At 37.1% G+C, this 27484-nt stretch overlaps 1 protein-coding gene across 1 annotated transcript in view; it reads right to left on the bottom strand.

The window, feature by feature from the left end:
- The window catches only part of SPRED1 (sprouty related EVH1 domain containing 1), a 106261-nt gene extending 84723 nt beyond the window's left edge, over positions 1 to 21538 (bottom strand). The window contains exon 1 of the mRNA XM_010965123.3: positions 20277 to 21538. Coding sequence (XP_010963425.2) covers positions 20277 to 20308 — 32 coding nt within the window. The 5' untranslated portion in view covers positions 20309 to 21538. The remainder of the gene's footprint in view (positions 1 to 20276) is intronic.
- Between the last annotated feature and the right edge of the window lie 5946 nt (positions 21539 to 27484).

Here is a 27484-nt window from a genome sequence, read left to right as displayed (position 1 = left end):
TAGCAAACAGATGTTTAATGGTTGCACAATGTTACTAAAATTAAGTGACAGTGTATTAAAAGGAGGCACATATAAATATATAAAATCACTAAGCTATCTGGATTCACGGATAATGAATTAATTCACAACAGCCATACCACCTAACTCAACCCTTTATCTATTGAAGGAAAAAAACACCAAAGTAAACAAACAAAAAACCATTCTCAGCACAATATACTCCCAAAACATACATGCACATATTCAAATACTACCAATGTCTAGCATCCTGCCTTACCCATAGCAAGCATATAATAAATATTTTTGGCATTGTAATGAGTATTTCCTGTTTTGAAACAGCTATACCTATTATTAGCAAATAATTTCATTGAACACTAAGAATCAGATAGTGCCCTGTCCTTGCCTGGAAAGACAAATAACAAAATCAGTGGAAAAGACAAGTGTAAGTAAGGAACTATGGTGACACAGGAGAGAAAGTAGGAAGAACCTGGACTTTAGGCTGAGAAGGCTTGAGTTTATGTCCCAACTGTATAACTTTCATCTGAGTGTAATGAACAAGACTTTTAACCTTCAGCTTAGTTTTCTTCAACTGTAAAATGGGGTTAGTACCATCAGCCTCACCCTATTGTCAGTAAGCACACCTACCACTCAGATAACACTTTCTAAATATGATTCTCCAATAAAAGAAACCAGAGTTCTTTGGATAAATAGGATGACTCCAAAGCTGGGGCAGGGAAAACACAAGATAAGCCTAGAACATCTTGTGAAGTCAAAAAGAAAGTGCTCAAAAAATGAAGGAACATGTCAAAAGGGCACAAAAGCCAACATGGGGCTCCCAATGGCCAAAACTAGGACAACAGAGTATCAAAATAATGACAGTAATGAACTATTATCTGTACTAATAGAAATTAAAGAAATGTTGGGACAAGAGAAAGTTCATCTATAGAATTCCAATTAATAAAAGTGAAAGGAATGATGGAAATAGAAAATCACCATTTGGCAAGTAACACAATATTTGTTATAGGCAAGAATCATCAATAGATATTAACAGTGGTGAGCAAGTGTGTAATAGGAAATAGTCTCAAGCTAGCTCTCCTAGAAGATAATTATTACAAAAAGAATCTACCATTTGAGACACCTGGCACACATCATCTTAACCAAATGATCACAGTTCATATCATCAGTATGGGATATATCAACATCATAGACCTCCTGAAGCATGGGGACACCTTTACTCAATAGTATTGTTGCCCAAAATGCTTAACTTCAATTTAATTAAGAGTGAGCATCAGACACTCCCAAACTGAGCAACATTCTACAAAATACCTGACCAGTACTCTTCAAAGTTTCAAAATTATGAAAGAAATACCAAGGTTCTAGGAGACTAGGTTCTAGGTTAAAGGAGACTAAGGAGACATGAATACTTAACATAATATGTGATGCTGGTACAACTGTATCCTGAATTAGAAAAAGGACGTTACTGGAACAACTGATGAAAGTTGAGTAAGGTCAGCAGATAATACTACATCAATGTTAATTTCCTGATTTGGATATGTAAGATGTTAACATTTTAGTAAGCCACTTGAAGAATACATGGACATTCTTTGCATATTTTTCCCTACATTTTTGTAGGTCTAAAATTATTTCAAAGTGAGACTGTATACACACACACACACACACACACACACAAATCTCTGAAGAAACACAGCAATATGAAGACTAGCTTATACTTGTTTTACCAATAACTGTGACATATCTTTGAATGGCAGCTCTTTAGTATACAATAGAGAAAAAATTCTCAAGATTATGTAGGCTGTTAAGAGTTAATGACAGACCAGCATGTTTATGTAATCCCTTCCGTGCTTCTATCTTGACCTCTCTGCCTCATAAAATCTCTGATTTTTAATACAAATAACTAAGAAGAAAAAAAAAATCCCAACAGGTTCAGTAGGTTCATGACAAGTTATTTGAGGAGTTTGGAACCAACCTGTGTATTTCACTTAAAATGTCCCTTAGTATTCCCATCAGAAATTTAGGTTGTTTGATTCATCTGACTTACAAAGACACATCTCATGCTCTTATATAAAAGCCAGACCCAACTGGAATAAACAGTTACAAATTACTCATTTCAAAGCTCTTGCTAGTCAAAGAAATAAATTTTTTAAAAAGAAAAGATTAAAGTCATTCACAACCTATAAACATTAACATATAGAATTTTATTTGCAATACATCAAGTCTAAAGTTATAAAAGGACTAAGTTTACAATAATCATCTACTCTTAGCTCCGAGTTAACAGACACTAAATCTTTCACCTTTCCTACACAATCTATCCTACTATAAAAACTTCAGAGTGAATGAAGATAATTAAGACTGTAGCTAGCTACTCTGTCAGATCACAAGACTACTGAAGCATAAAGTTAAGCATAACATGGAAACATGTTTCTTCAAAATGAAGTTATTTTTACTTTCAGTGTTTTTCCTCACTCTTCTAGGGAAACAGTATTTTCCCCTAGCAAGGAATCAAGTCCCACATTACCAAAGAACCAATCATGCACTTCTAGTGTCAAATTGAGAAATCCGTGAGGGCAAAGATCCAGATTTTACTCATCTACATCCCCAAAGCCTATCGTCTTAACATCTGTAACCTCAAAAATGTTAGTTTCAATCCTTTCTCTGGCATATAATAAATGCTCAATAAATGTTTGTTGCAGCTATTTCATTTAGTATCAACAGTAACGATTCTGCCAAACCTAAGAGCAATGTAAAATCCAGAAGGACTACATTTGACTAATAAGAAATGCCACAACATCCTGACAGCCATCTGTTTGGCTGCTTCTATCAGCCTACTACTCCAACACACAAGTGTGATTGATCCTTTAGGGCCCACTGCACTGAAACATTTAACTACCCTAAAATATGCACCACAGACATAATGGATTTGAATTAACAGAATTTTCTTTACTGAAACGAGCCTAAACACTATTTTTAGAGAACCTAAACACTTCAACATCTAAGGTTTAGATAATACCCTACTTTAGAAAGATATATGGATAATTAGGTACATATTATTGGGTCTAGTACTTTGTCATTCAACATTAAGCAAATAAATTCTCCTCTATCACTAGAATTATAATTTTAAAATAATATTTTCTCAACTCAGTACCTAAAAGGTAAAACAAAAAAACAAAACATCTATAGAGTACCTAGCAGATGACAAATAAAGATGACTGGCTTAATTTTAAAAACTACTTCAAAGACATTACCTACAAATGTCAAAGAAAAAATTTTCATTCAGTTTAAAAGATTTGTATACAAAAGCCTATGTGGAGATCAGTTAACATTCATGTCTATGACAGAATTTTTTAAACTATTTAATAGACTAAAAATAGTCTATTAAAAAATAATTAACTTTAAATAAAACTACAACAAAATAAAAGTATACTAAACTATTTCACATTTTAATATTAAAAAAAGAAAATGTAAGTAACAGATTATCCTGAAATTAATAATGAACTGTATAGGAGACTGTCAAATTACAAAATATTAGAGCCAAAAATGCTAGAAATCATATGAGCCATTTTATGTATTCTAGCAATGAGGAAACTGGGGTTTTCTAAGAATTTTTTTTTAAAGGAAGACTACACAATGGACAATGCTAACACACAATAATATAAGGACAGACTAACCAAGACTCACCATCACAAGCACATAAGGCCAAAAATTGATGGGGACAAGGGAAAAGGAAAAGACATGGTATAAATATGTATTTGGAAAGGTAAAATATCACAACATTTCAGATGCTGGACTCTGTAGCCTGACCTAGTCAAGTCTGAATCCCAACTGTCATTTACTAGCTTAACCTCATCATGCCTCAATTTCTTCATCTATTAAATGGATCTAACAGTACACAACAGGGTGGCTGTGGGATTTAAAAACGTGTTAATTCATGTAAGTATTTAGAACAGTGGCACATTGTAAACACTCAAACATTTTTAGCAAATATCATTATCTGTTATAGAAAATGCAAATCAAGACCACAATAAAGTACAATTCTTATACCCATTCTCTTACATTGCTAGTAGGGGTGAAAATTAGAACTATTTGGGGACACAGTTTGCCATTTTCTTGTAAACTTGAAAATTTACAACACATCTTAAATCCAACTATTTCACTCCTACATATATGCAAAAAAGACCTTTAGCATATATGTATCAGAAGCATGTTACAAAAATGTTCACAGTGGTAACATTCATAATAGCAAATACCTGAAAAAAAACCCCAAATATCCTTGGACAACAGATTGTCTACATTATAGTAATTTAATATAATGGAATATTATATGGTGGGGCAAATGAATAAAAAACTATAGTAAAAACAATGGACCCATCTTAATAATGTATTACTGAGATAAAAAAATCAAGTTCAGGAGCTGATACATAAATATATTCCTTTTATAGGGTTCAAAAACAATGAGACACTGTTTTTTATATATATACACATACATATATATATATACTCCGAGAAGAGGTCAAAGGAATATAACAGCATGTTAGGTAGGTGTTAGTTATCATTAATGTCCTGATTCTTGGATTGTTCTGTGAGTTGGTATTTGTCAAGTAAATAAAAAGTAAAATAAAAGACTACAGAGGTCCATATATAGATCAATGATGACAGTATGAATCAAGATAATGATTTAGTCCAATTCTGTGCACAGAGTTTAAAAAAAAAAAAAAGAATTGAGGGTTAATTGTAATCTGCTTTGGAGTGAAGGGTCAAATGAGATAATGCATGTTTAACATACAGCAAACACTGAATATACGTTAGTTACTCCAAAATGGTATGTATGATCTATGAGAAATTATTACAGAACAAAACACATTTTAAAATTTTAAATTTCTTCTCACTCTAACACCAATTTCCTGATTTCCTAGAAATCCCAATTCTTCCACTAGATTAGTATGTCACAAACTTGTTTCTGTTTTGATAGCCACTACCTTCAATCACTTTTTTGCCTTATGTATTATCCAAAAAAGGTGGTTCCTAAAAGGACAGATTTTAATCACTATAGCCAGTTAAAAAACAAAACCATCACAAGCCATAAATAAACAGTAACCATAAAATTTAATATAGTAAAAGCCAAACAATATAAACTTGTCTACAAGAAATTGAGGTTAATATCACTCCTTTTTTATTAAAAAAGCAAAACAAGCATACACACAAATGAACCTTTAATTTAATTAAGGGGCAAAAATTATTGATAAAGGAGTAACTTGTCAGTTTAATTTAATGTTGCGTCTGTGAAACAACTGAAATTATCTTACATACCAGGGCAACTTCCATACTTTGAAAAAATCTGCATTACCTCTAGCTATCCCCCTATTTAAAAAATTAGAACTTTCTTCAACAAATTGGCTAAGATTGAACAGAGAACATGTCATTGTTTTCAAAAATTTGCTGAGACTGAAGGATTACAAACACTCAAGATCTATGCCATTCAGTATAGTAATCATTAGCAGCATGTGGCTATTTAAATTAAAATTTTGGTTCCTCAGTCCCTCAAGCCACATTTCAAGTACTTCTAAGCCAAGCAGCCACATAGTAGCAGCATACTGAATAGAATAAATAGAACATTTCCTTCATAACAGAAAGTTCTATTCGCTTTAAACTTTCAAAGGATTCTAATAAGGCCCAAATGGTAGCAAATGGAAATAAGGAAAATTTTAGCAGAGAAAAAAAACATATTTCAATAAAATAATAGAAACACTTGGAAATAACTGAGAGATAATTAAAAGATAGTAAAAATACATTTTTTTTTTTTACAATTCCTTTCAAGTCTAATGATTTCCAAGGCTAGAGATGCACGAAAGAAGGCAGGAATCCCTCCATAACTAAGATAATAGGTTATTACTACAACTGAGGAACAGACTTAAAAACTTAGAAAGGTATGAGACTGAGGTCCTATCTAAATGTATACTGGCAAAAACAGAGCTTACTGTATACCAAACACTGCTTTAACATATGAGCCTATGAAAACTCATAATTACCTTACCCTTATTAATAAAGTCATAAGTGAAATATGCTCAAATAATGGACAGAATTTCAATTAATAGCTATCTTTCAAAAATAGTGAGTCTTGCATAAAGTTTTCTCACTTACCATCCCCTAATCACTTTAAAGTGTTTAAGACCTCCTCCATCCCACTACATGTTTTCAACATACTTACGAACTTGTTTTATTGAAAACAACATCTTAAAAGGGCATTTTCCAGTGCATTTAATACACCACTCAAATAGTCTGATTTTAACTATGTAGATATTTCACAAAAACTTCCCGATGTATAGGTTATATAACCTATGTAGATATTTTGCATTACTTCTCAACATGTAGGTTATGTAACCTTCAACTAAGCTATATTTCTTACATCTACAGATCACATTTAGTTCCTCAAACAGGCCCAGACATTTAAATTCTAAGGCCTAGGTTCATTTTCCTTAGCTTTCCTTCTCTCCCTAAGATTTTGCTAAAACATTCTTTTTCTGTCTGCCTTCTGCTCTCTTTTTTTATCCCAATCCTCTAGAAAACCCTCCTCTCCCCCTTTTCCTCATACATACATAAATCCATTTTTATACAGTTTCCTTGCAAAAGTAATTTATGGATGAGAAAAGATCACTGTCTTCATTAGCAAAGATGCTCTGACACTAAAAGATTTGCTCTAAGTCACATAAATAAATGGCAAAACTGAGACTAGAATCTGAGCTTCCTTTTCCTTCTTTCCTATACAGAAATTACCAGATTTCTTAGTGTGCCAATTAGCATAGTTTTATTCTTTCCAACAGAGGTAATTTACTATCTATATAAATCGTTTGATCTAAATGAAGTTTTTATGGAAACAATAAATTTTAAGATCCTTTCTCTGTATTTTTTGCCTTTATAAAACTTTTAATATGAGTGCAAAAAGAAAATTTCTTCTATGGGTAATTTCCTGTTATCTTCCAAGCTTTTTACAATGTGATTACATTGTCTTCATACTTCAAAAAGTTTATATTAATCTTTGCTGGATCCATATGTTCCTACTTTTTGTTTGAAAAGGGCAGCTGCTGTAATTACAGGGCACAATCATGCCCTTGCCCTTGAGCAACACTCTAATGTACCCCAAATGCTGCCTCTCACCAGACTACCCTTCCTCCCAGGAATGTGCCACGCGAGCTACAGACACATAATGCCACAGGATATAAATATGCAAAGATTTCATGGTTAAAAGTTTCCTTTTTTTTCCCTAGTAAAAATAACTAAAAACATTACATATTGAAAATATAACTCTACTATTAATTAAAATGTAATATTCATATGAAATCTTTGAGATAGTTCACTAGATTTCAAAATAATTATTATATACTTTCTAAAGGCTGCTTTGGGATGCATTCTCTTATCATTGGGGGCACTTCAGTGAAGAAATCTGAGAAGCAATGATGTAACACTTATTAACTATACTCTAGCTAGCAATTCAAATCTGAATTCCCCTGTAGTTCCTCACAATTCAACCTTGAAGTGTTCTCCCCTGAGAATCCTACACCTTTGAGCAAGGTAGCAAGAAGTAAGTATTCTCTTATTTTCATGAAATAATAGGCTGAACATAAATATAAACCTTCAGTACCAATAAGGAGGTATATAATTAGAGGACAGTATCTCATATACTACACTGTAGCTCACAACAGGGGACTTTTAACTATAAGGGTCCTGGTCAATATTACATTTTTCTACAGCATAGATAAAATATTCTATAATATATAATTCTATTCTATAGAATAGAATACAAAAGTCAGCCAGTGTCATCACAGTAATTCTAAACCGTTTTAAGAAAGGCTATGTGTGTGTATGAATCCATGTATGTATGTACACTGTGTCAAAAAGTATCATTGTTATTGTTATAGTCAAGAAGTTTTTTTATTTTTATATTTTTAATTGAAGTATAGTCAGTTTACAATGTTGTGTTAATGTCTGGTGTACAGAATAGTGATTCAGTCATATACACACACACATATACACACACACACATTTCTTTTCATATTCTTTTTCATCATAGGCTATTAAGAGATACTGAACGTAGTTCCCTGTGCTACACAGTAGGACTTTGTTGCCCATCTATTCTGCAAATCTCAAATGCCCAATTTTCAACAGTTTAAAAACTACTGTTTTAGGGTACAGGCTTTAGAGTTTTCACTAGCTACGTAATCTTTGCCAAGTTATTCTACTCTGCTAAGCCTCAGTTTCATCATCTCTGTAAATGGGGGTAATAACAGTAGTAATATTTAAAATGGTTGTTATGATGACTAAATTCATCAAATGACTTTAAGACAATGCTGGTAATCACTAAAATATTAGTTGTCATTTAATTATGTCCTGCGAGCAACGTAAAAAACCCGAAAGGTATTAAAGAACAAAAATGGAATCTAAGAAACAAGAGAATGAAATTTCATTTATAAATAATCCACAATGGAAAAACAATTTTGGAAGCAGTAATTCATAACAAAAACTTTAAAAAAGTCACTTATATTCTTTGCCATAATTATCTCACACCTGTAAATTTATCCTAAGAAATTAACTGAACAGGAAAAAAATAATCATATGCAAAAAAAGAGATGCTCATTACAATGTTATTTATAATAGCAAAGAGCTGGAAACCTTAACTGTTCACTAAGAAGAAAATAGCTATGTAAACTTATGGTACAGCTTGATGAGCTATTGTGGGCATTAAAATAATGATTAATACAAAACTATGTATAAGTACAGAAATCCTTTAAAAATATCAGGTGAAAATAAATAATGAATACTCATACATACACTATTAAAACAAGCAAAACTATATTTGTATGGAATTAGAAGCAAGTGAAAACTATGTTGGGTTTTTAATTGATTTTCTTCTTTCTCTGATGTAATTATTGCTCCTTGTCCTCCCCAAAACAAAGGTCAGCATCTTAGTCCATTCAGGGTATAATAACAAAATACCACAGACTGGGCAGCTAATAAACAACAGAAATTTATTTATTACAGTTCTGGAGGCTGAGAAGTCCAAGATCAAGGAACTAGCATTGGTTGGGTAAGGGCCTTCTTCCTGGTTCACAGCTAGGGACTTTCCACTTGGTGGAAGGGGACAGGGATCTTTTTGGAACCTTCATCGTCACAATTTAAGCACCTCCCAAAAGTCCCACCTCCTCATACTATCATCTTTAGGGGGTTAGGATTTCAATATATGTATTTGGTGGGGAAGCAAACATTCAGACTATAGCAGTCTGTTAAAAGGATTCAGCTTAGTTTCACTGTTTTCCTCCTGCTATCTAGCTAAATCTACTTGAGACAGGGTAAATGCAAAAATGGGCAACTAGAAGTTAGCCAGTAATAAGTCAAACTACTTTTATTTGACGTATGCCGGGGTCGAGTACACATGACACAGTTACAGACTCAAAAACAATAGCATCTATATAACATCAATTTTTTTTGGCTCACCTAGAAGCTAAGTTTGGTCTCTGCTACATTATCAAGATGAGGAAAAATTGCTAAGGAAAACTAAGGTGGTTAGAGGCTGGCTTGTCTCATTCATCTCCTGTCTCTCCCCTTCCTCTCTGAAATAATCTTAATACAGTAGAAGATTTTAATTTGTACACTACTTATTAAAGTTATTTGTTATATGTTCTTAACTTATACTAAGTTAATAAGTCTGGTTTTCTTGGATCAAATAATTCTCAAGAGAAAAAGCATATACATTTTTCATTATCATATTTTTAAGTTTCTGGTTTATGTTCATTCAAAATCTTGATTCAAAGATAACTTCAAATTCATTCCTAAACTAAGTTTCAGTAATTATGTATAAAAAGCTATTGTTTTTGAATTAACAAATTATACCATTTGAGAATAATGCTAAACATCAAGCTAAATCAAAATATTTAACAAATTTTTGCTTTAGTTGTTGATGACTCTAAAGTGAACTAAACATAAGATGACAGACCTTTAGCTGTCCAAACTAAAGTTAGTGCTAAACCAAGAGCAATGAACTAGCTAGCACACCTAACCTATCTCATCTATCAACAGGTATTCTAGTCTGATTATAGTTGCAAAAAATTAAATATTTAATAACCTGAAAAAAAATCTTCTGCTTCCCTTTTTCCATGAAAGTAGATTTTTGCCCTCCACATAATATGAAAGCGCTTTCATTCAACTGAGAAAGATAGCTTTTTCCACTGAAATTAATACAAAGATTCAAATCTACTTATATATACTTCCAAAATGTGCTCAGATATTAAAATTGCTTTAAAAATGTTCATAATACAGATTCATATTATTTTCTGCTTGTTGGAAATGTTTAGATTTTAAGTTTTTTAAAAAGCTGATTTTTAACATTTAAACTGAAATACAATTTTCCAGCAGGTCAAAAATCCTTTTTAAAAAGTAACCCTACCTTCAGGCTAAATGAAAATGAACACTGATTATTTCATAAATATAGTACCTTTCTTCTCAAGAACTGAAAGTTCTTTTTAATATTCTCTTATTGCCATGAAAAAAAATGTTATTTAGAGAAGTGGAGGTTACATTTTACCTTAACATCCTTCTGAAGTAGAGACATATCATCCTGGTTTTACAGATGGAGAATCAAGCACAGAGACCGGTTATATGACTTGCCAAAGTCTTTATACGATAGTCAGCATTAACCACAGGATCATGTTAATTGTGAACACCAAGTTAATTGTAGAATTTTAATTAGTGAATTTTGTTTTGAAAAGGCCCTTCTAACCACATTAGCACTGGAGTACCCCCAAAATACAAAACCTTCTGTCAAAGACAATACAATTTATTTGGATAAAGCCCTACAAGATCAATCAATACCTTAAAGTTCTTACTAAAATCCAAATCTGGGTAACTTATTCACACATCTATCTTTCTATTTCATAACTCCCAACATCCCTCATTCCTGATAGGGCCATTATCACATGAGATCCTATCATTTCCAATACCCAGCAACCTGAACAGCCATGTTGCTGACTTTTTAAAATATCCTAGCAGATCCTGGTTCTGCTACTACAACATGTTTCTACTTTAATCTTCCCTCATGTTACCACTCTGGAGTCTGGAGTTTGTGTTCTTGGATCAAAATCTATCTTTCGATTTTCCCCATTTCACCCTTCATGTTCTTTAACTTTGCCAAAACTTCCAGTTCCATAAAACAGCTGTCAATTCTAAGTATCAACCTATGACTTCAAGCTAATTTTTTTCTTTGAAATCTAGTCTGGCCATTAAATATATGAGGTACAGTGTGGTATAAATACAGTGCAATTGGAATCTAAGTTCTACCACTTACTCACTTGTGTGGCTGTGGGCAAGGTACTAAACCTCTCTTAAGTCTCAGTTATCTCATCTGTAAACTATGGATAATTCTTAGCTCACACGGTCATTAGAAGGATTAAATCTAGAACAGTATCTGACACACGCAGTAAAACAATATAACAGACTCCTCTTTCCTGGGCCTTGGTCTCCCAATTACACACTTTTCCTTAAATCTTTCTCTTCCTCTCCATTACTGACATCCCCTCATCCAATAATCTCAACTCCTAACTTCCCCTTGAATAAATATAACCTTACTTTTTGCTCTCTCCACTTCATCACTTCTCATTTTGTCTTTAATACTATTTCTCTGAACTCTCCTACCTCTCAAGACTCTTCTGTTTTCTGGTGTCTCTTCTTACTCTCCCTTAAAAACACTGCTGTTTCTCACTATTCATCTTTCCGTTACTACTTAATATTCTCCTTGGGCAATTTTCCACTGGCTTCAACTACAGGCATATCTCAGAGATACTGCAGGTTTGGTTTCAGACCACTGAAATAAAGTGAGTCAATCACATGAATTTTCTGGTTTCCCAGTGCGTATAAAAGTTATGTTTATACTATACTGCAGCCTATTACATGCGTAATAATAGCACTATGCCTAAAAAAAGTATACACCTTAATTTAAAAATACTTTATTGCTAAAAAAATGCTATCACCTGAAACTCCAGTGAGTCACAGTAACATCAGAGATCACCAAAACAAATATAATAATGAAAAAATTTGAAATACTGCGGGACTTACCAAAATGTGACAAAGGACACAAAGTGAGCAAATGCTGTTGGAAACATGTGTTGATAGACTTGCTCCATGCAGGGCTGTACAAACTTTCAATTTGTTCAAAAAAAAAAAAAAAACCCACAAAAAAACTGCAGTAACTGTGAAGTGCACTAAAATGAGGTATGCCTGTATTATATTTACATAAGACATCACCTCTAACTCTTAACCTTCTTTGGGCAACAAACCTAGACTTAAAACACCTTATGAGACTTTTTCTACTTGATATCTAGCTCGGTACCCACAAATATTAAAATTAAAAGCTCAAAATCGCATTATTTTCCTATTAAAAATTTTCTCTGACTCTTCCCACTTCATTAAAAGCATCACAGCAGCCCAAATTTAAAATGCTGAAGCCATCCCATACCATTCCTACTCCTTCCTTCACATCCAGGGAAGTAATCATACTCACTAGGCATCTGAACTGCCTTAAATTCATACTCAACAGTTCCAAATGCACTACTTTCATCTAGTTTTTTGCTTTATTACATCTTCCTCATCACCTGTAGTTCCTTTTCTTCTCCCTCCTATCAGTTGTCCAAACAAGTCCCAGTATTCAGCTTTCTACACAAATTTGCTATTACTCCCCCACTTAAAATAATGGTTCCCCACTGCCTATACGATAAAGACTTAAGCTGGTGCTTTTCATTAAGCACTCTTACTGACCTAAGAGCTGTGGTGAGGCACTAGGAGGGTTAACTCAAAGAATAAATTTTCTTTGAGCAATTTGTGCTTTATCTGAAAAATCAATGGGCACTCTGTTAAAAATTAATGTTATTACTGACAAGTTAAATAAAATTTCCTCAACTTTTCAAGAAAAACTGATTTGCAGAAGCTTCTGTCACATGCATCTTGTGGGTCTCAAACTCCAGGACGAGCCACCACCCTTTGCCCCAAGGTTGCTGACGCATACTTAAGCACAAATCTAGACCACAAGCAATCTGGCCCCCAACATTTTCTTACCTCCTCTCCCCACTCCTCCAAACCACTGTATCCAAAAAGCTGCTGCTTTTCTTCAAACACACTTTCCTTTTCTCCTTCTATACTTGTTTTCAGTTTTTCCCCTCTCTTCTTGGAATGCCCTTCCTCTTCTCACTGCCCTCATCTGCAGCTGACCCCTGATATGCCATCTCTTTTCTGAACCCTTCCTTCACACACAGCTCTCACCCTGCCATCCACCAAAGGCAGAATCACTTTCTCCTTGAGCCGTGAAGAACTTCAAAAGCAGAGCACTCAGCACATTTCAGAGGGATCTAGTTCCCTTGGTCGACAGTGAAAGCAGTTATCAGGTTTTACTTATCTTTGTATCTCCAGGGCTAAGGAAAAGTCAAGTGCCCAGTGGGCACTCAAATGTCACTGAACTTAAATTCTTGAAGAAAAAGTTACTAATAGTAAGAAATCCATATATCCAGTTCAGCAACTAAAATTCTGAAATGCTTTTACATAATATTAAGGAGGCAGACCCAGAACTGATCTCTAATCCCAGTTTCAATATATCAGTGTAATTCACAATATAACAGTAAAAAATAGTTTGGTGATTTTTATGACAAAGTTAATCATTAACATTCTGATACAGTGAAAGTTACAATAATTGGAAAAAGTGGCATCAAAACAGTCACAGTTCACTAAATTCCATCTAAATTTTGGTAATCCAACTACTGGATACAATACACAGAAGCCATTAACAAATACTCTGTATCTCTGAAGGTAATCTCTAACCAGGTGAATAGACAAACAAGATGCATCTAATCATAAGCAACAGTACCATTAAATACGACCAGGAAAACAATTATATTTTATAGTCCAAGTCAGAATGGTCTTTATCTAAACTGTAATCCCTGTTTTATAGATAACATTTAGAAATAAAATGATAAAACTGTTATCAGATTAAAATTTAATAACCAATTACTCTTGAATTTACCAAAGTTTATTCTTTGTACTTTAAATGTAGAAAGAAAATACCTTCCAAGGTAATTTAAAAATTTCAGATACAAGGTAATTTCTACCAGTCAATCCTACACTTATAAGTAACATGAATAATCTATTAAATGTGGGTTTCAGAAGCACAAAGAAAACACTTAGGATTTTTGAATTAAAAGAAACTCTCAAGTTGACCAAATCCAACACTCCCAACATTCTCATTTTAAATCAGAAAAATAAGTCTGAAATTCTCAGAAGCAAAAAAAATATAAATCTATTTATATTTATGAATCTATAAATTATGGACATTTACTTCCGTATTATGGGCAGAGACTGAATGACAATCTGGCATTTAAGATTGTATCATTTCTCTCCCTTAATCTTTAAATGTGATTAACTACATTGATTTTCTCACGTTGACATTCTTGCAACCTCACCATAAACCCAGTCTGAGAGGCTGTGTTGTTTGTAGTTCACTGAATTGGGTTTAATCTGCTACTTTTTGAAAATTCTCAGCCTTTATCTCTGAATATTTCCTCTCTCCTATCATCTCCCCTTTTGGAACTGTTAGCTGTATGTTAGATTTGTTCATCTTACCCTTCATGTTTCTTAATCTTTCTGTTTTATATCGCTATCTTTGCATTCAGCCTTCAGGGCCTCAGTATAGCAAAGATTTTAACCTTTCATGCCATGGACCTCTTGGACAGTCTGGTGAAGCCTATGGCCCCTTTTCTTAGAATATTAAAGGCTTAAAACAAAATACATAAGATTAAAAAAGAAATCAATTATATTGAAATAATCAAAATATTCTTAGTTTTTATACAGCAATAGATGTTTTTATATTAACATTAAAATATAAGCTCTAGCAATGATTTAATAACAAAAATTTCAAACTAGTGATGACTGTAAGTGGTATTTCAAGATATCTATAACAACTAAGCAGGTACTATACTCTAAGGAAAAAAAAACTTATTTCTATTGGTATTATGGGTTGAATTGAACCCCTCCAAAAAGATGATGGGTCTTAACCTCCAATACCAAAGAATGTGACCTTATTTGGAGAGGATCACTGCAGATGTAATTAGTTAAGAGAAGGTCATACTGGAGTAGAGTGGGCTCCTAACCCAGTATCACATCACTAGTGTCCTTATGAAAAGATGGCCATGACACACATGTGGTACTTTGTTACGAAAGCCCTAGAAAACTGCTGTCACAAGTACCTCTAACGCTGCTTTGGTTTGTTGGCATTTTCTTCAATTATGAATGTAAACAAGTTTCAGTTAGAGATTAGTTTAAAAAACCCTCTGAATACTAAGACCCTATGTCTAAATCAGTTTAACTCCTCAGTTTGAGATCCATTGCTAATGAACTACGTTTTTAGTAAAAATAATGGAGGGAGGGTACAGCTCAGCGGCAGAGCCCATGCTTAGCATGCACGAGGTCCTGGGTTCAATCCCCCAGTTCCTCCATTAAAAAATATGTAAATAAACCTAATTACTTCCCCCCTAAAAAATTAACAAATAAATAAAAAAAAAAGAACTATGCTTAACCAAAAATACATCAATAGTTTTTATTCCATTTGAAACCATTCTGAGTGCCACAAAAACAGCATCTTGGGTATCTGTAACGACTTTGGTTCTGGACTCCAAAATGAGATGCAGCTAAGATATAAAACTTGAAATAAACAGTGAATTAAACCCAAATATTAAAGAATGAAAAAACTTATTATCTGAGTTAACTTCTTACACTGAATAAATGTGAAATTATTCCTTAGTGTTAGATTAATATGATTTGTTCGAATAACCAAATGAAAAGACTTGTTTCGACACTTCTTGGCCAGTAAACAAAGCATGAGGGATGGTATCGTGTTAATATATTCCTCTTAGAACTACTCAAGTTGATGTTTAAGCCCAACAGCCTTTTGTTCACTTTTCATCAAGAGGCCCTATTTATTTAAAAGAAAAAGACCACTAAAAAGTTCTCCATCTGCGAGAAGTACATATATATTATCAAAGACATATGGCTATTAAGCTCAAAATAAGAAAGTCTTAAAAGATTACGAATGCACCAATTGTTTCCAAATTTATCTTGGTTTTTCAAAATTCATGCTTTTACTTCATCATCTGACCAGATCCCTACTGGAAGTCTTTCATTTGCTTAAGATGTTAAAAACAACAATCTAATAAAATAGATCAGTTAACAGATATGTATGTTACAAGTCTAGTGACTTGCAATACGTCTATCACTGCATTAGTTCAGGCTAATTTAGCACAAGAAGGGCCTATAGTGATGCCTAGTTAAAATTCCTTCATTTACAAATGAGCAAACTGAGGGCCACAGAGGCTGTCACTAGCCCAGAATCACAGAATAAATCAGTGACAGTTAAGACAGAAATGCATCTCCCAATTTCAAGTCCACTGTTCTTTACATTATACCATACTGCATAGAAGTTGATAGAAGTTAAATTTTCTGCAAATGCCTTGTGTATGATCACTTTATTCTATTTATAATATATTTAAAAACAGTTCAGTTGCCCAAAAACCTAACAAGTTTTTTGAAAAAATCAATTTTACTAGTCAGCATATGCTAAAAATAGGAGCAAGATCTCATTTTCACCTACAAAATTGGCAACATTTTTTCCAAAGAGAATTAGACATTTCAAGGCATAAGCACTCACACACTGAGTTTTCTAGAGGGCAATTTAGCAGAAAGAATAAAACAACTTAAAATTTGCATCTCCTTTTACTCCATTCCCAGACTATATCAAGGAAAAATAGATTTGGATGAAGGCAGAACTCAGTATCAAACACAGCTGTTCAGAAACAACAAAAATATAGTAGACCGATTAAAACTAACATGTTATACACCAAATATAATGTAGCCATTAAAAATTATGTTTTAGGAAATATTTAATGACATAGGAAAATGTTCACATTAAGGTATGATACTATCTACTATGCTTTTCTACTCTTTTGAGAATACATGTATATACATCAAATTATAGAATACATGTATAAAGCATTTATCACAGTGCTTGGCACACAGTAAAAATCCAGTATGATTCCTCATCAACAGCACAAGAAAGGAAAGGTTATATACCAAATGTTAAGACTTGTTATCTGAATGGTAGAAATGCAAATAAATTATTATTATTCACTTGAAAGACCATTTTGTACATTATCTGAAATAAAATATTACTCTTGCAAAGAGAAATTTTTTTTAGTGGTACTTTTAATGCAGTTCCAGTTTTTACTGAAGGTTGGAGAAGAAAAGGACACTTTCACCAACCCTTCCACAAGTTTGGCACTGCATAAGACAACATGTTACAGACTTAAAACAGATCCTTCAGTAATTCTTGATTAAATACATACTCAAAATCAACATCTGAGAACTTATCTACCTCTTTACACAGAACTCTAATTTCAAATAATACTGCATGTACTAAAGGATTTCGAAATGAGGCCTCTAAAGGCCTTACTGGATTTTACCACAATGGCTATCTAGAAAATGCTAATAATTTTCCAAGACATTGGTGATTTTTACTCTTTTTAAAGGTCGAAATCAGATGAAAAAAACACTCAAGTGTTAAGAACAGTCTCTACTGTAATTAAATACCTGATTGTGGATTCTAAAAAAAGAAAAGAAAAAAATATAGAAAAGGCCCTCCAAAAATCCATATTACAGAGCAGTTTTCAACTATACTAAGGGTTTAAGGGCATCTGTCATAATATATTTCTTCCATTTTTTATAACATATGGTTATAAATAATAAATTGCCATTTCAAAATATTACTTCATATATTAAAAATAAGGTATAAAAATTATCAGGATAAAGTCTATATTCCACTCTTTGGGGTTTAGCCAATGCACAAACAAAGCTGGCTCTAGTAAAGCTGATTACTAGATGAACACATCACTTTCTAAAATAAAAAAAATTTTAAGTAAAACCCCCAATGGTTTGCACCCATGAAGAGTTAATATCTCACTGCAAAATATTATATACTAAAACATATTATTCTTGACCTAACAAAACTAACATGACAAAGCCCCTAGTAGGGAAAAATTTATTAATAAAGCAGAATAAAATTGTGAAAACAGAATTCTAAAGTCTAGGTGAGAGGGATAATTTCCAAATAGTCCCATATAAGTACATTTGAAATTATTTAAAAAAAAAAAGGCAATCCTATCAGTAAAAATTGCCATTTGGTGCTTCAAATATCAACATCTTTGGGACTAAAACCACAAGGAACATTTACTCATTATTCGTGTAACAGCGGTATCATCCACTGATAATCACTACACCAAAAATTTGCACTTTCATCTGCCCATGTCTAAGTATTACAAAAAGAGTCCATTTGAAAACTATTTTACACGTGTGTCAATTCACATTCCCATATTAACTTTATTAACAGCTGTATTCAAAAAGGAGGTATTTAATATTTTACTTTAATATGGTAATTCGTCTCTTCCCATCTCTAAAATAAAACTTGACATTTTGATCCAGGCTACTTTCTTGAAAGATACCAGTAAAAATTATCGCCATTCTGTTCAGAATTTTTTAGCAGTTTTTCTCCCAACTAAGCGTTATCTGAGATACTTCTTGATCTCTCTCAAACTGGGTCTAATCTGCGGAAAGCAGTCAGTGTACTGCACTGTGAATGGACAGCCAGGTATTTTATGAATGAAGGCGATCACGTGATCCCAGCACCTCCCCGAACTGATATTTCCCACATAACTGTGTCAACATTCTGAGAACAGGGGTAGTTGTTTGTGTGTGCGTGTATTTTTGAATTTATCCTATAACTTTGAATTCTCCTCACTTTCTGAACTCAAAAATCTACATGAAGACAGGCAGCTGAGCTTCGAATTTTTTTCTTGGGTAATCCTTTCAACATGTCCAAGGTGATGGATGTTTAATTATTTTTTATGAATGAAGAGTGTGCTATGCAAATGAGGGCGATTCACAAAAAGAGAGAGAACATGGCGGCCACTTCTCCTTCTAGGCTGCACTGACATTGCAGCAATCTACCTTCTCCCATACCCGCTCATCAGAAAAGAGCGCTGGGGCCTGGGGGACGCTGCTCGGCATTTCTCAAGCTATTTTACGTTAAACAGGTCTATGCTGTGGACTTTAAAGCCCTCTCAAAAAGGTCCGACTCGAAGAATGCACTTTATTTAAAGGAATGCATCCTAAGAGTAGTCCTAACTCACTTAACTCTTTGCAACCCTCCAAGATAAACAAAACTTGAATTTAATTACAATCAAACGGATGCTAATATTCCGCGTAGAATTAAATCCCATCTCAACAGAAAACTATTGCCGCATCATTATTCCTTCAGGCAGCTGTTAGGTTAAAGCAAAATATTTAAAAGGCAAAGTATTTCGTTTGGAAAACATAAGGACAGCCCAAATAAACAAAAACTTAAGCCGGGATGCTCCAGAAGTTAATGAATGAAGGCATCAACATATTCAGCAATGTAAATACTATTAAATCAAGGTAAAGTATTTCAATATAGCTGAAAGATAAAAATGAGCGTTCAAAATTATTCTATTATTCTAGTAAAGACAAGCCCAGTATTCACGAAGGCAAAATAGTTCAACATCTCCCACACTCCAGGTGTCCTTAATGCTATTAAATTATAAAAATGTTTCCCTCGCCCCATTTTTAACAAGAATCTTACAGGTCATAAGTTTAAAAGGGGGGGGGGTGAGGGGGGAGGCTTAATCGGTATTTAAGAGTCACTGACTCATCGAATTAAGATTCAAGAGCAGTTTGCTACAGGAGGTGCTCCCCCACATTAGTTTCCAAGTGAAAAAGCTATAAAGGAGGCAGGATGGATATTCAAGATACGTTAATTGGTATGCTAAAATGAAAAAGGACAGGCCAGAGGTCTTTTCGGCACTAGGGTAACTTCAACACCTTTCCATCCATCCACATTACTCCATCTCAGGGACGTACAATTGCCATTCCAGCCGAATAGTCAATACCTTCCTTCCAAAAGAAAGCAACTAAATGCCGGGGGTGGGGGTTAGGGTGGGGGCATTGCTGCCATTAAATAAAATGGCTAAAGAAATCAAATGTTTTCTCCAGAACAAGATGCACCGAAATCTCCAGGGTTGTAAGCATCCAAGTCTCGGAGGGGTTTGGGGAGTGGCGAGGAAGAATCGGGGGGAAGTGGGGTAAGTAATCAAGACCAGTAAGGTGCTTACTCGTTGTCAGAAGTCGCCGTCTCCTCGCTCATCTTTCCCTCACCGTGATCCGATCTGGAGATGGAGGAGCAACAGCAGGCGGAGGAGCAGCAGCAGCACCGAGGGGCAGGAGGCAGCGGCGGCCGGGGGGGCGCGGGGGCAACGGCTCAGGGGCCTCACCATGGTGGATGCCTCACCCAGAACGGTGCCCCCCCCAGCCGGGAACCCCGGCCACCCCCGCAGGGGGGTGGCGGCGACAACCTCTGCCGTGGCGACCCCAGCCTCTTCCCCCTACTCAGCGCCCAGTCAAGGGATCCAAGGAGGCCAGGGAGGCTGGGAGGAAAGAAAAAAAAAGAGAGGGGGCTGCGAAGGCAGACTGGAGAGAAGCTCCTCCAGCGACTGGGGTGGAGCGCGGCGGGGTCCGGCCAGGAAGCAGCGGGCGGGCGGAGAACTCAGGAGCAGAGGCGGCGCTTCCCTCAGGGATGCGGCGAGAAGGAAGCAGGGCTCCACTCGGTGGGGGCCGGCGGGGGGGTGCCGAGCCCAGGCTCCAGGCGGCGGCGGCGCGGTCCTGCGGGAGCCCACCCCACCATCTCCCGCCTCGCCGCGGGCTGCCCGCTCAGCCCCCGGCGGCGACCGGGCCGGTCCTTCGGGACGAGCAGAAGCGGGCGAGGGGCCTCACGGCAGCGGATTCCTCCAGACACGCTCCGGCCGGGAAGGCTCCAGAAGGGGGAGGAGGGGACGGCGGGGCGCGTGTGAGGAAGGGGCAGGCGAACCGATGGCCCCCACCCGGACCGAAGGAGAGCTGTGCGGCCGAGGGGCAGGGTCCCGAGAAGCGGCGGGAAAGCGAGGAGAGTGGCTGCGAGTTCCCCACCAGCCGGTGGCCACCAGCGGCTCGGCGGGCCAGCTCCTCACACCCGCCTGAGGGGAGCTGCGAGGGGGGCGGCGGAAGCGCTCACGCCGCCCGCTCCTTCCGCCGCCGCCGCCGCCGCTGCCCGAACCGGGGGCGCCCGCGGGAGAAGGAGGCGAAGTAGTCCCTGGCGAGTTCCCCGGGCCTCCGGCTTTCCGGAGGGCCAGAGAAGGGACGGGGTGAGGTGGCCAAGCGGACTGCCCGGGCCGTGAGGGCGTGTGGGTAGGAGGACTAAAAGCTGCGGCCTTCGGGCGAATCACTGCAACTCGAAGTCGTGTGCAGCATAGCAAGTTTCAGGAAAGTAGTTCCCTCCTCCCTTCATTTCCCAAATCGTTGTCGAGCCACCGAGCGGGGAGAGGAGGGAGGCGGAGGGATACGCAGGCACCGCTCTCGTGTGCGTGCGCGCGCTCCAAACTCTTGGCTCGCCGCGAAAGGGGGCGGGGGTGCGAGCTGCACCAGGAGCAGCTCGGGAGGTTGCATTGTTGCGGCGCGATGCTCCTCGTTACTCGCTTTGGAATATCCGAGTTGTTTGAACGAAGAGATTAGAATGACAGTGTGCTCAAGAAGGAAATTGGAGGCTGCTGTTATGCCGCGCGCGCGCGCGCGCGTGTGTTTTCCTTGCAGAACGAAGAATGGAACTGGCATGAGTTCATTTTTAGTTGGTGGGGGTTGGAGGGAGGGACTGTACAAAGAGAGCTCCGCCTGCTGTCCCTCTGGTTGCACTGCTGCAGTCTCCTAAGCTGCATGCAGAGGGAGTGTGTGTGTGTGTGTGTGCGCGCGCGCGCGTTTTAGAGAGCGAGAGAGACGGAAAGAGTTTTAATACCTTGGACTCTACTGTTTAAGGGGTATGCTCTGCAGGGCATTCATCTCAGAAAGCTGGAGTTATTGTTAATGGAGAACGACTTCCATTGAAGCTCAGGGTAGGCGTGTTACATCAATCTGGCGCAGCCAGAAGCACAGGAAATAACTCCCGCTGCGAGTGAGGTTGCATAACTATAGCGCAGAAGATGCCTCTGTGGCACGCACGAACTGCTCTAAACCGAGGCGGAACGATTATTTAATAGGCAGCTGTCACGTTTGCATTGTTAGAGGACAATGTATGCATTCAGCTCAAAAGGTTTTTGCACAGAAACCTGGGATTGCGGGCCGGAGTCTAGGGTTTGCCATACCAGAGGACTCAGAGCTCCTTCCTCTGCAAATTCTATTATCTCTTCTCTTCCTGGAAAGCTAGCCTATACGTTATCAGGCCTGGGGGATTGAGTTTCAAGTTTATGACGCATCTCCCTAGGTGTTAGTCTAGTTCTGTGTGCAGTGCTTTTCTCTTCATTCTCAGGTTTGTGCGACCCAAGAATGAAGGTTGTTGCTTCTGCCGCCTTGGAGGGTAGAACAGTTCCTGAGAAGAAAAAAGTGGGAGAACCTTCCTAACAAGCCAACCCTCCTCTTCTGCCTCTGTCTCCAGGAAGTTCCAGGATTGCTATTCTCGGGAGCCCGTACACTAGCCTGTTAGCAGTGTTTTGGACATAGTGAGTGCTTAATAAATGCTTGAGGAATAAATAAACGAGTTTAGTCAGTCTGCTCCCAAAACCATCGGGTTGATTTCTGAGGTTTCTTTATGTAGCTCTTGCTTCCTGCCCTGCAGCACAATTATCCTTTCTCAGAGCAGGGAAGAGGCAATGTTGATGACAGGAAGAGGTAAGGGGATCTGCGATAGTCAGAGGTTGCCTCTGTTACCTCTGAACCTGCAGTTTTGGTCTTGTTCCTGCAAAGAATCTGTAACAGGGAGTGGTGGTCCTGCCCTGCTCTCCGCTCTCCTTCTAGTACTTCTGCTAACCGCTTTGGCTGTTCAGATTTGAATCAAGTCCCATCAGTTATAATTTGTGTTCTAGACAAGTTACTTAAACTATGCCTGCATAAAATGGGGATAATGGTACCTAACTCAAACAGCAGCTGTATTTTGATGATAAATGAGATAATATACATAAAGCGCTTAGAACAGACTAAGAGATCCATACATCTTTGCTCTTACATGACTTTGTAAAATAGAGATAATAAACTCCATGATAAGGTGGTGGCAATTGCTCTGAAGGTTAAATGTAAAGCATTCAGTAACATTGTTCATTCCACAAATAACCATCGGTTTTCTTCCGTGTACCACTCTTGCTAGACACGTGGCCTGGTTCTTAGTAAGCCATCAATAAATGATAATTCTCAGAGTTATTATGGGTAAGTACAAGGAATGTTGAGTCACTTGCAAAGGCCTTCTTTTCTTTTGAAGAATATTTGCATCTGTTTGAGGTTCAAGTGCATTAGGGAAAGAATTACAGGCTTTAGGAGAAGATACGAAAACCATCTTGGCTGCCATGTATGAGGCACTGTACTGGCCACTTGTACACACATTGCTTACCTAAAGGGGCGAGATATGATCAACAGCCTGAATTAATGCTTTTCAAATTGTTCCTAATCCCATGACCAAGACACAGTGACCAATCCATTCACTGCCTTTAATGTTCCTTATGCCATTCTCAGGACACTTTTGTGCCATTCTTTAAAGGGTGCATTTGTAGCTCTCTCCTCTCACCCCGTTGTTGAAGATCTTACCAACTTATAAAAAAATTTTGTCTTTGTATGGCCAGAGCTCCAAATCTTCTCCTCTGAAACCATCGGAAATTGTCCTATGATGAGGCTCAGAGCCCAGGGGTCTTCTAGTCTGTCTGTCAGTATCTGCCCCAGTCTATCCCAGTGTCTGGACCTTAGGAGGTAAAGAGACTTAACAAAATGCCACGTATGAGACCTAAGTATCCTGATCTGAACAAATATTTTAAAATTTGAGATAATTGGGGAAACAAACACTAAGTGGAAATTGATGATAATAAAGAATTGGTGTTGTGGTTGTGCTTTTTAAGTCCTTATCTTTCAGAAATCCACACTGAAATATTTACAGATGAAATAATATGATATCTGAGATTTGCCTCAGAATAATCTAGTGGGGTGAGGGGTGGAGAGACGTAGGTGGGGATTTAATGAAACGAGGGTTTACTCTTTACTATTTTATATATTTGAAAGTTTCCATAATACAAAGGTTTTCAAAAGTACACTGCAAGTACAGCTTTCACGCAGATTCCGAGGCCCCACTCGAGACAGTGATCAGCAGATCTGCAATGAGACGGACAAAGCTGCTTTTTCAGAGGTATACCAGGCACTTGGTCCTTCTTAGCCCTTCACAGCCCTTCTCCCCCTTTCCTTGCAACTACTTGTGTTATCCCATCTCTGAACACATCCCTAACTGAAAGCTCATTCCAGCAGGACACACAAAAGTGTGCCAGGGTATATCCTAGGCTAAAGTAGGTACTAATCAAGGCTAGAGGGCTGGTTCAGCTCAGGAAGGTGGATCCAATAAGACTTGAAAAGCCACATGAGATGATAAATATAGATCACAATTTCACCTAAGTTCCAACTCCATTCAGCTAGTATGGCTACCACTGAGCACTAGTCAAGAAGGAGTCTCTGGCCATGTCAGGGGTTAGCAGGGCAAGGGACACTTGTATTTGCTTGGTTGTGTTTTCTCAGGTGGGTCTTGGGAAAGAGGCTGGTCACAATAGCTGGTGCTCACAGGTAGCTCTTAGTACTGTTGCCCTCAGCTTTAGGAATTAGCCACAGGCACTTACCCTGTGATAGATTAATTACCGAAAGCATCCAGGAACCAAGAGCCCAATTGCCAACTAGTTGCCACTACTACAAGACATCATCAAAGTGAATGTCCAAGTGGGTCCTGGGTTCCATGTGGGTGTCAGACCAGGGTTCACAAGCACAGCCAGCAAAGGTGCCCTGTTCTCCTGGAAGCGCTGACAGATGGCATGTAGCACTCCAACTCTCGGCCTTCTCCCTCTTTCCAGACCACTTGGCCCATAGTGGTCATCTTTCTTATGAAATCAGAATTTGTCTCAAATTCTTTTTTTTTTTTTTTTTGCCTTCACTATTTTATACTTGTATTGACAACTCTTCCTCTCTCTCTCTCTTTTCCTAATCAACATATTTAAGTGGCTTGAAAGCAGAGGCTGCATTCCCTATTTTTTGGTGTTCAGCAGTGGTTTTAAGTAATGAAGGCTTTTCAAGGGAAATATTATGCAAAAACCTTACGTATGTATAAAAATGAAGTCAGTATTGACTGACTGATGGAAGTGAGGAGTCCCCTCTGGCTTCCTGTTGTGACCTGAATGCTACTGTGGTTCAGCATTTCACACATACTGTCCTTCGCACTAATAAGCTCTCAGCAGATATTTGTATGCTGGAAAAGCCAAAAGGAGACAGCCATGCCAGTATTTGAAGTTCTAACAGTACATAAAAATACATGTAAACATTTCCATTCCTAAAGTTACTCTTAACATTACCCCTTAGCAGATGTTACTAAGATTTTGAATTTTAAAACTGTAGTTAATATGTGCCTAGATCAAAGGGGACTCTATTTTCATGCTGTACTTTGTTTAATGAATGATTTTTTTTTTTTTTTTTTTTTAGTGTAACCAGTCTCTTGGCTAATGAGCTCTGCCTCTCAGTGGAATTACTAAATGGTAACCATGTTTCTAAACAGTTTCCTTGCCTCTGGCATGAGTCTGTTTCTCCATCACTAGGATTTCCATGTTCTTCCAAACTAATACAAAGTATAAAGGAGAAGTATGCTATTTTATTCTTCTCCCAAAGGACTGCAATTGTTGGTCTGGTAGTATCCGGTGAGTGTGAAATCAGTTTACTTTTAATGCTATAACTGCCTTTTACAGGAAGTTTCCACAAGATTACAGCCAGTACAAGGGAAATGAGCAGTCTGTGACTTCCTTTCTTTTCAGTATAATCTTAGCAGGGAGGATGCTTACTAGGACCCACGCTACTAAATAAAGCACTCCTCCCTTACCATCATTCTCCCAAATGGCTTTGGCATTCTCCTTCCTTGAAGGTTATCTCCCATTAAAATAAATATGAAGGATTGAAATATCCGTTACATAAAATTCTCAAGGCCACATGCATGCAACACAAGTTCAGTACAACAAAAAAGTCTAAGTGATTCCTTGGATTCTGTTTTAAATGTGGCTTTTCACTTCCCTTTTAGTGAATAATAAATAATTAGCCATTGTATGGGACTTTAAAACTTATGATGCCCTGCAGGAACTTACCTTCCTAACACCCTTGCCTACTATGTATTATCAACTGAATTCAGAACTGAAGATCAGAGAGGTTAGGTGACTTGCCAGAGGTCACACATTAGTGAGGATGTAGCTAGAGCTTAAATTCAAATTTTCTCCTTCAAAAGCCCTGTGTGTGTGTGTGTGTGTGTGTGTGTGTGTACGTACTTATATGTAATTTCTCAAAGATGAGATCCTTCCTGGAATATTCTTTATATTTTAAGTCAGTATTACTGTAAATGATGAAATGGCAGGAGAACTGTCCTTTTGATAAAGGAAGGGTTGAATTCCCTGGCTATTACCAGCTGCCTTCTGTGGCCATCAGGTACGTAAATTCTCTATACCATCAGTTCTCAGAATGTGATCTGGACACTTCTGGGGTTTCTCTTGTAAATTGGCAGCTCATTCTAGAGCCTTGATGGGAGGACTACTTCCATCAGGAGATAAAAACATCTGGTTGTCTTTTGGTGATGCCAGCAGCTCTGATGATTATGGAAGCTACTAGCCATATGTGGTTGTTTAAATTTAAATTAATTAAATTCAATAAGATTAAAAATTTACTCCTCAGTTATACTAGCATCATTTCAAGTGCTCAACAGCCGCAGATGGTTAGTGGCTACTATATTGGACAGTTCAGATATAGAAAATTTCTATCATCACAAAAAGTTATTTTGGGCATTTAATCTGCAGATGTGTAGCTGTAAACAACACAGGTAGTGATCTTGTTATTAACATAGACATCTAGCAATTATTCTGTTCTCAAATATATTATGATTGGTTTGAACTGGGGCACAGTATTACCTCTTTCAATCTTCAGTATGTCTTCATTGTCCTCAACTAAGGGTAAAAAGGAGGATAATTTCATAATTAAAGTCTTTGATAAACCTACAGAGGATCTCTATATTGGGAAGCACTAATTCATTGATAGAAAAATGCTTCACTTTAAATGCTCATAATTCCTTGCTACTCAAATCAGGATAGCTCCACCTGGGAACTTGTTAGAAATGTAGGCTCTTGGGCTCCACCCCAGCCCTACTGAACTATAATCTGCATTTAAAATTTACTAATTTATCAAAAAATAAATTTTTAGCAATAATGTATTTTTAATTAAGTTATATACATTGTGTTTTAGACATAATGCTATTGCA

Source organism: Camelus bactrianus, chromosome 6 (genome assembly GCF_048773025.1).
Source record: "Camelus bactrianus isolate YW-2024 breed Bactrian camel chromosome 6, ASM4877302v1, whole genome shotgun sequence".
Lineage (NCBI taxonomy): Eukaryota > Metazoa > Chordata > Mammalia > Artiodactyla > Camelidae > Camelus > Camelus bactrianus.
Note: the sequence above shows the minus strand (reverse complement) of the source record. Positions and strands in the feature narration are given on the sequence as shown.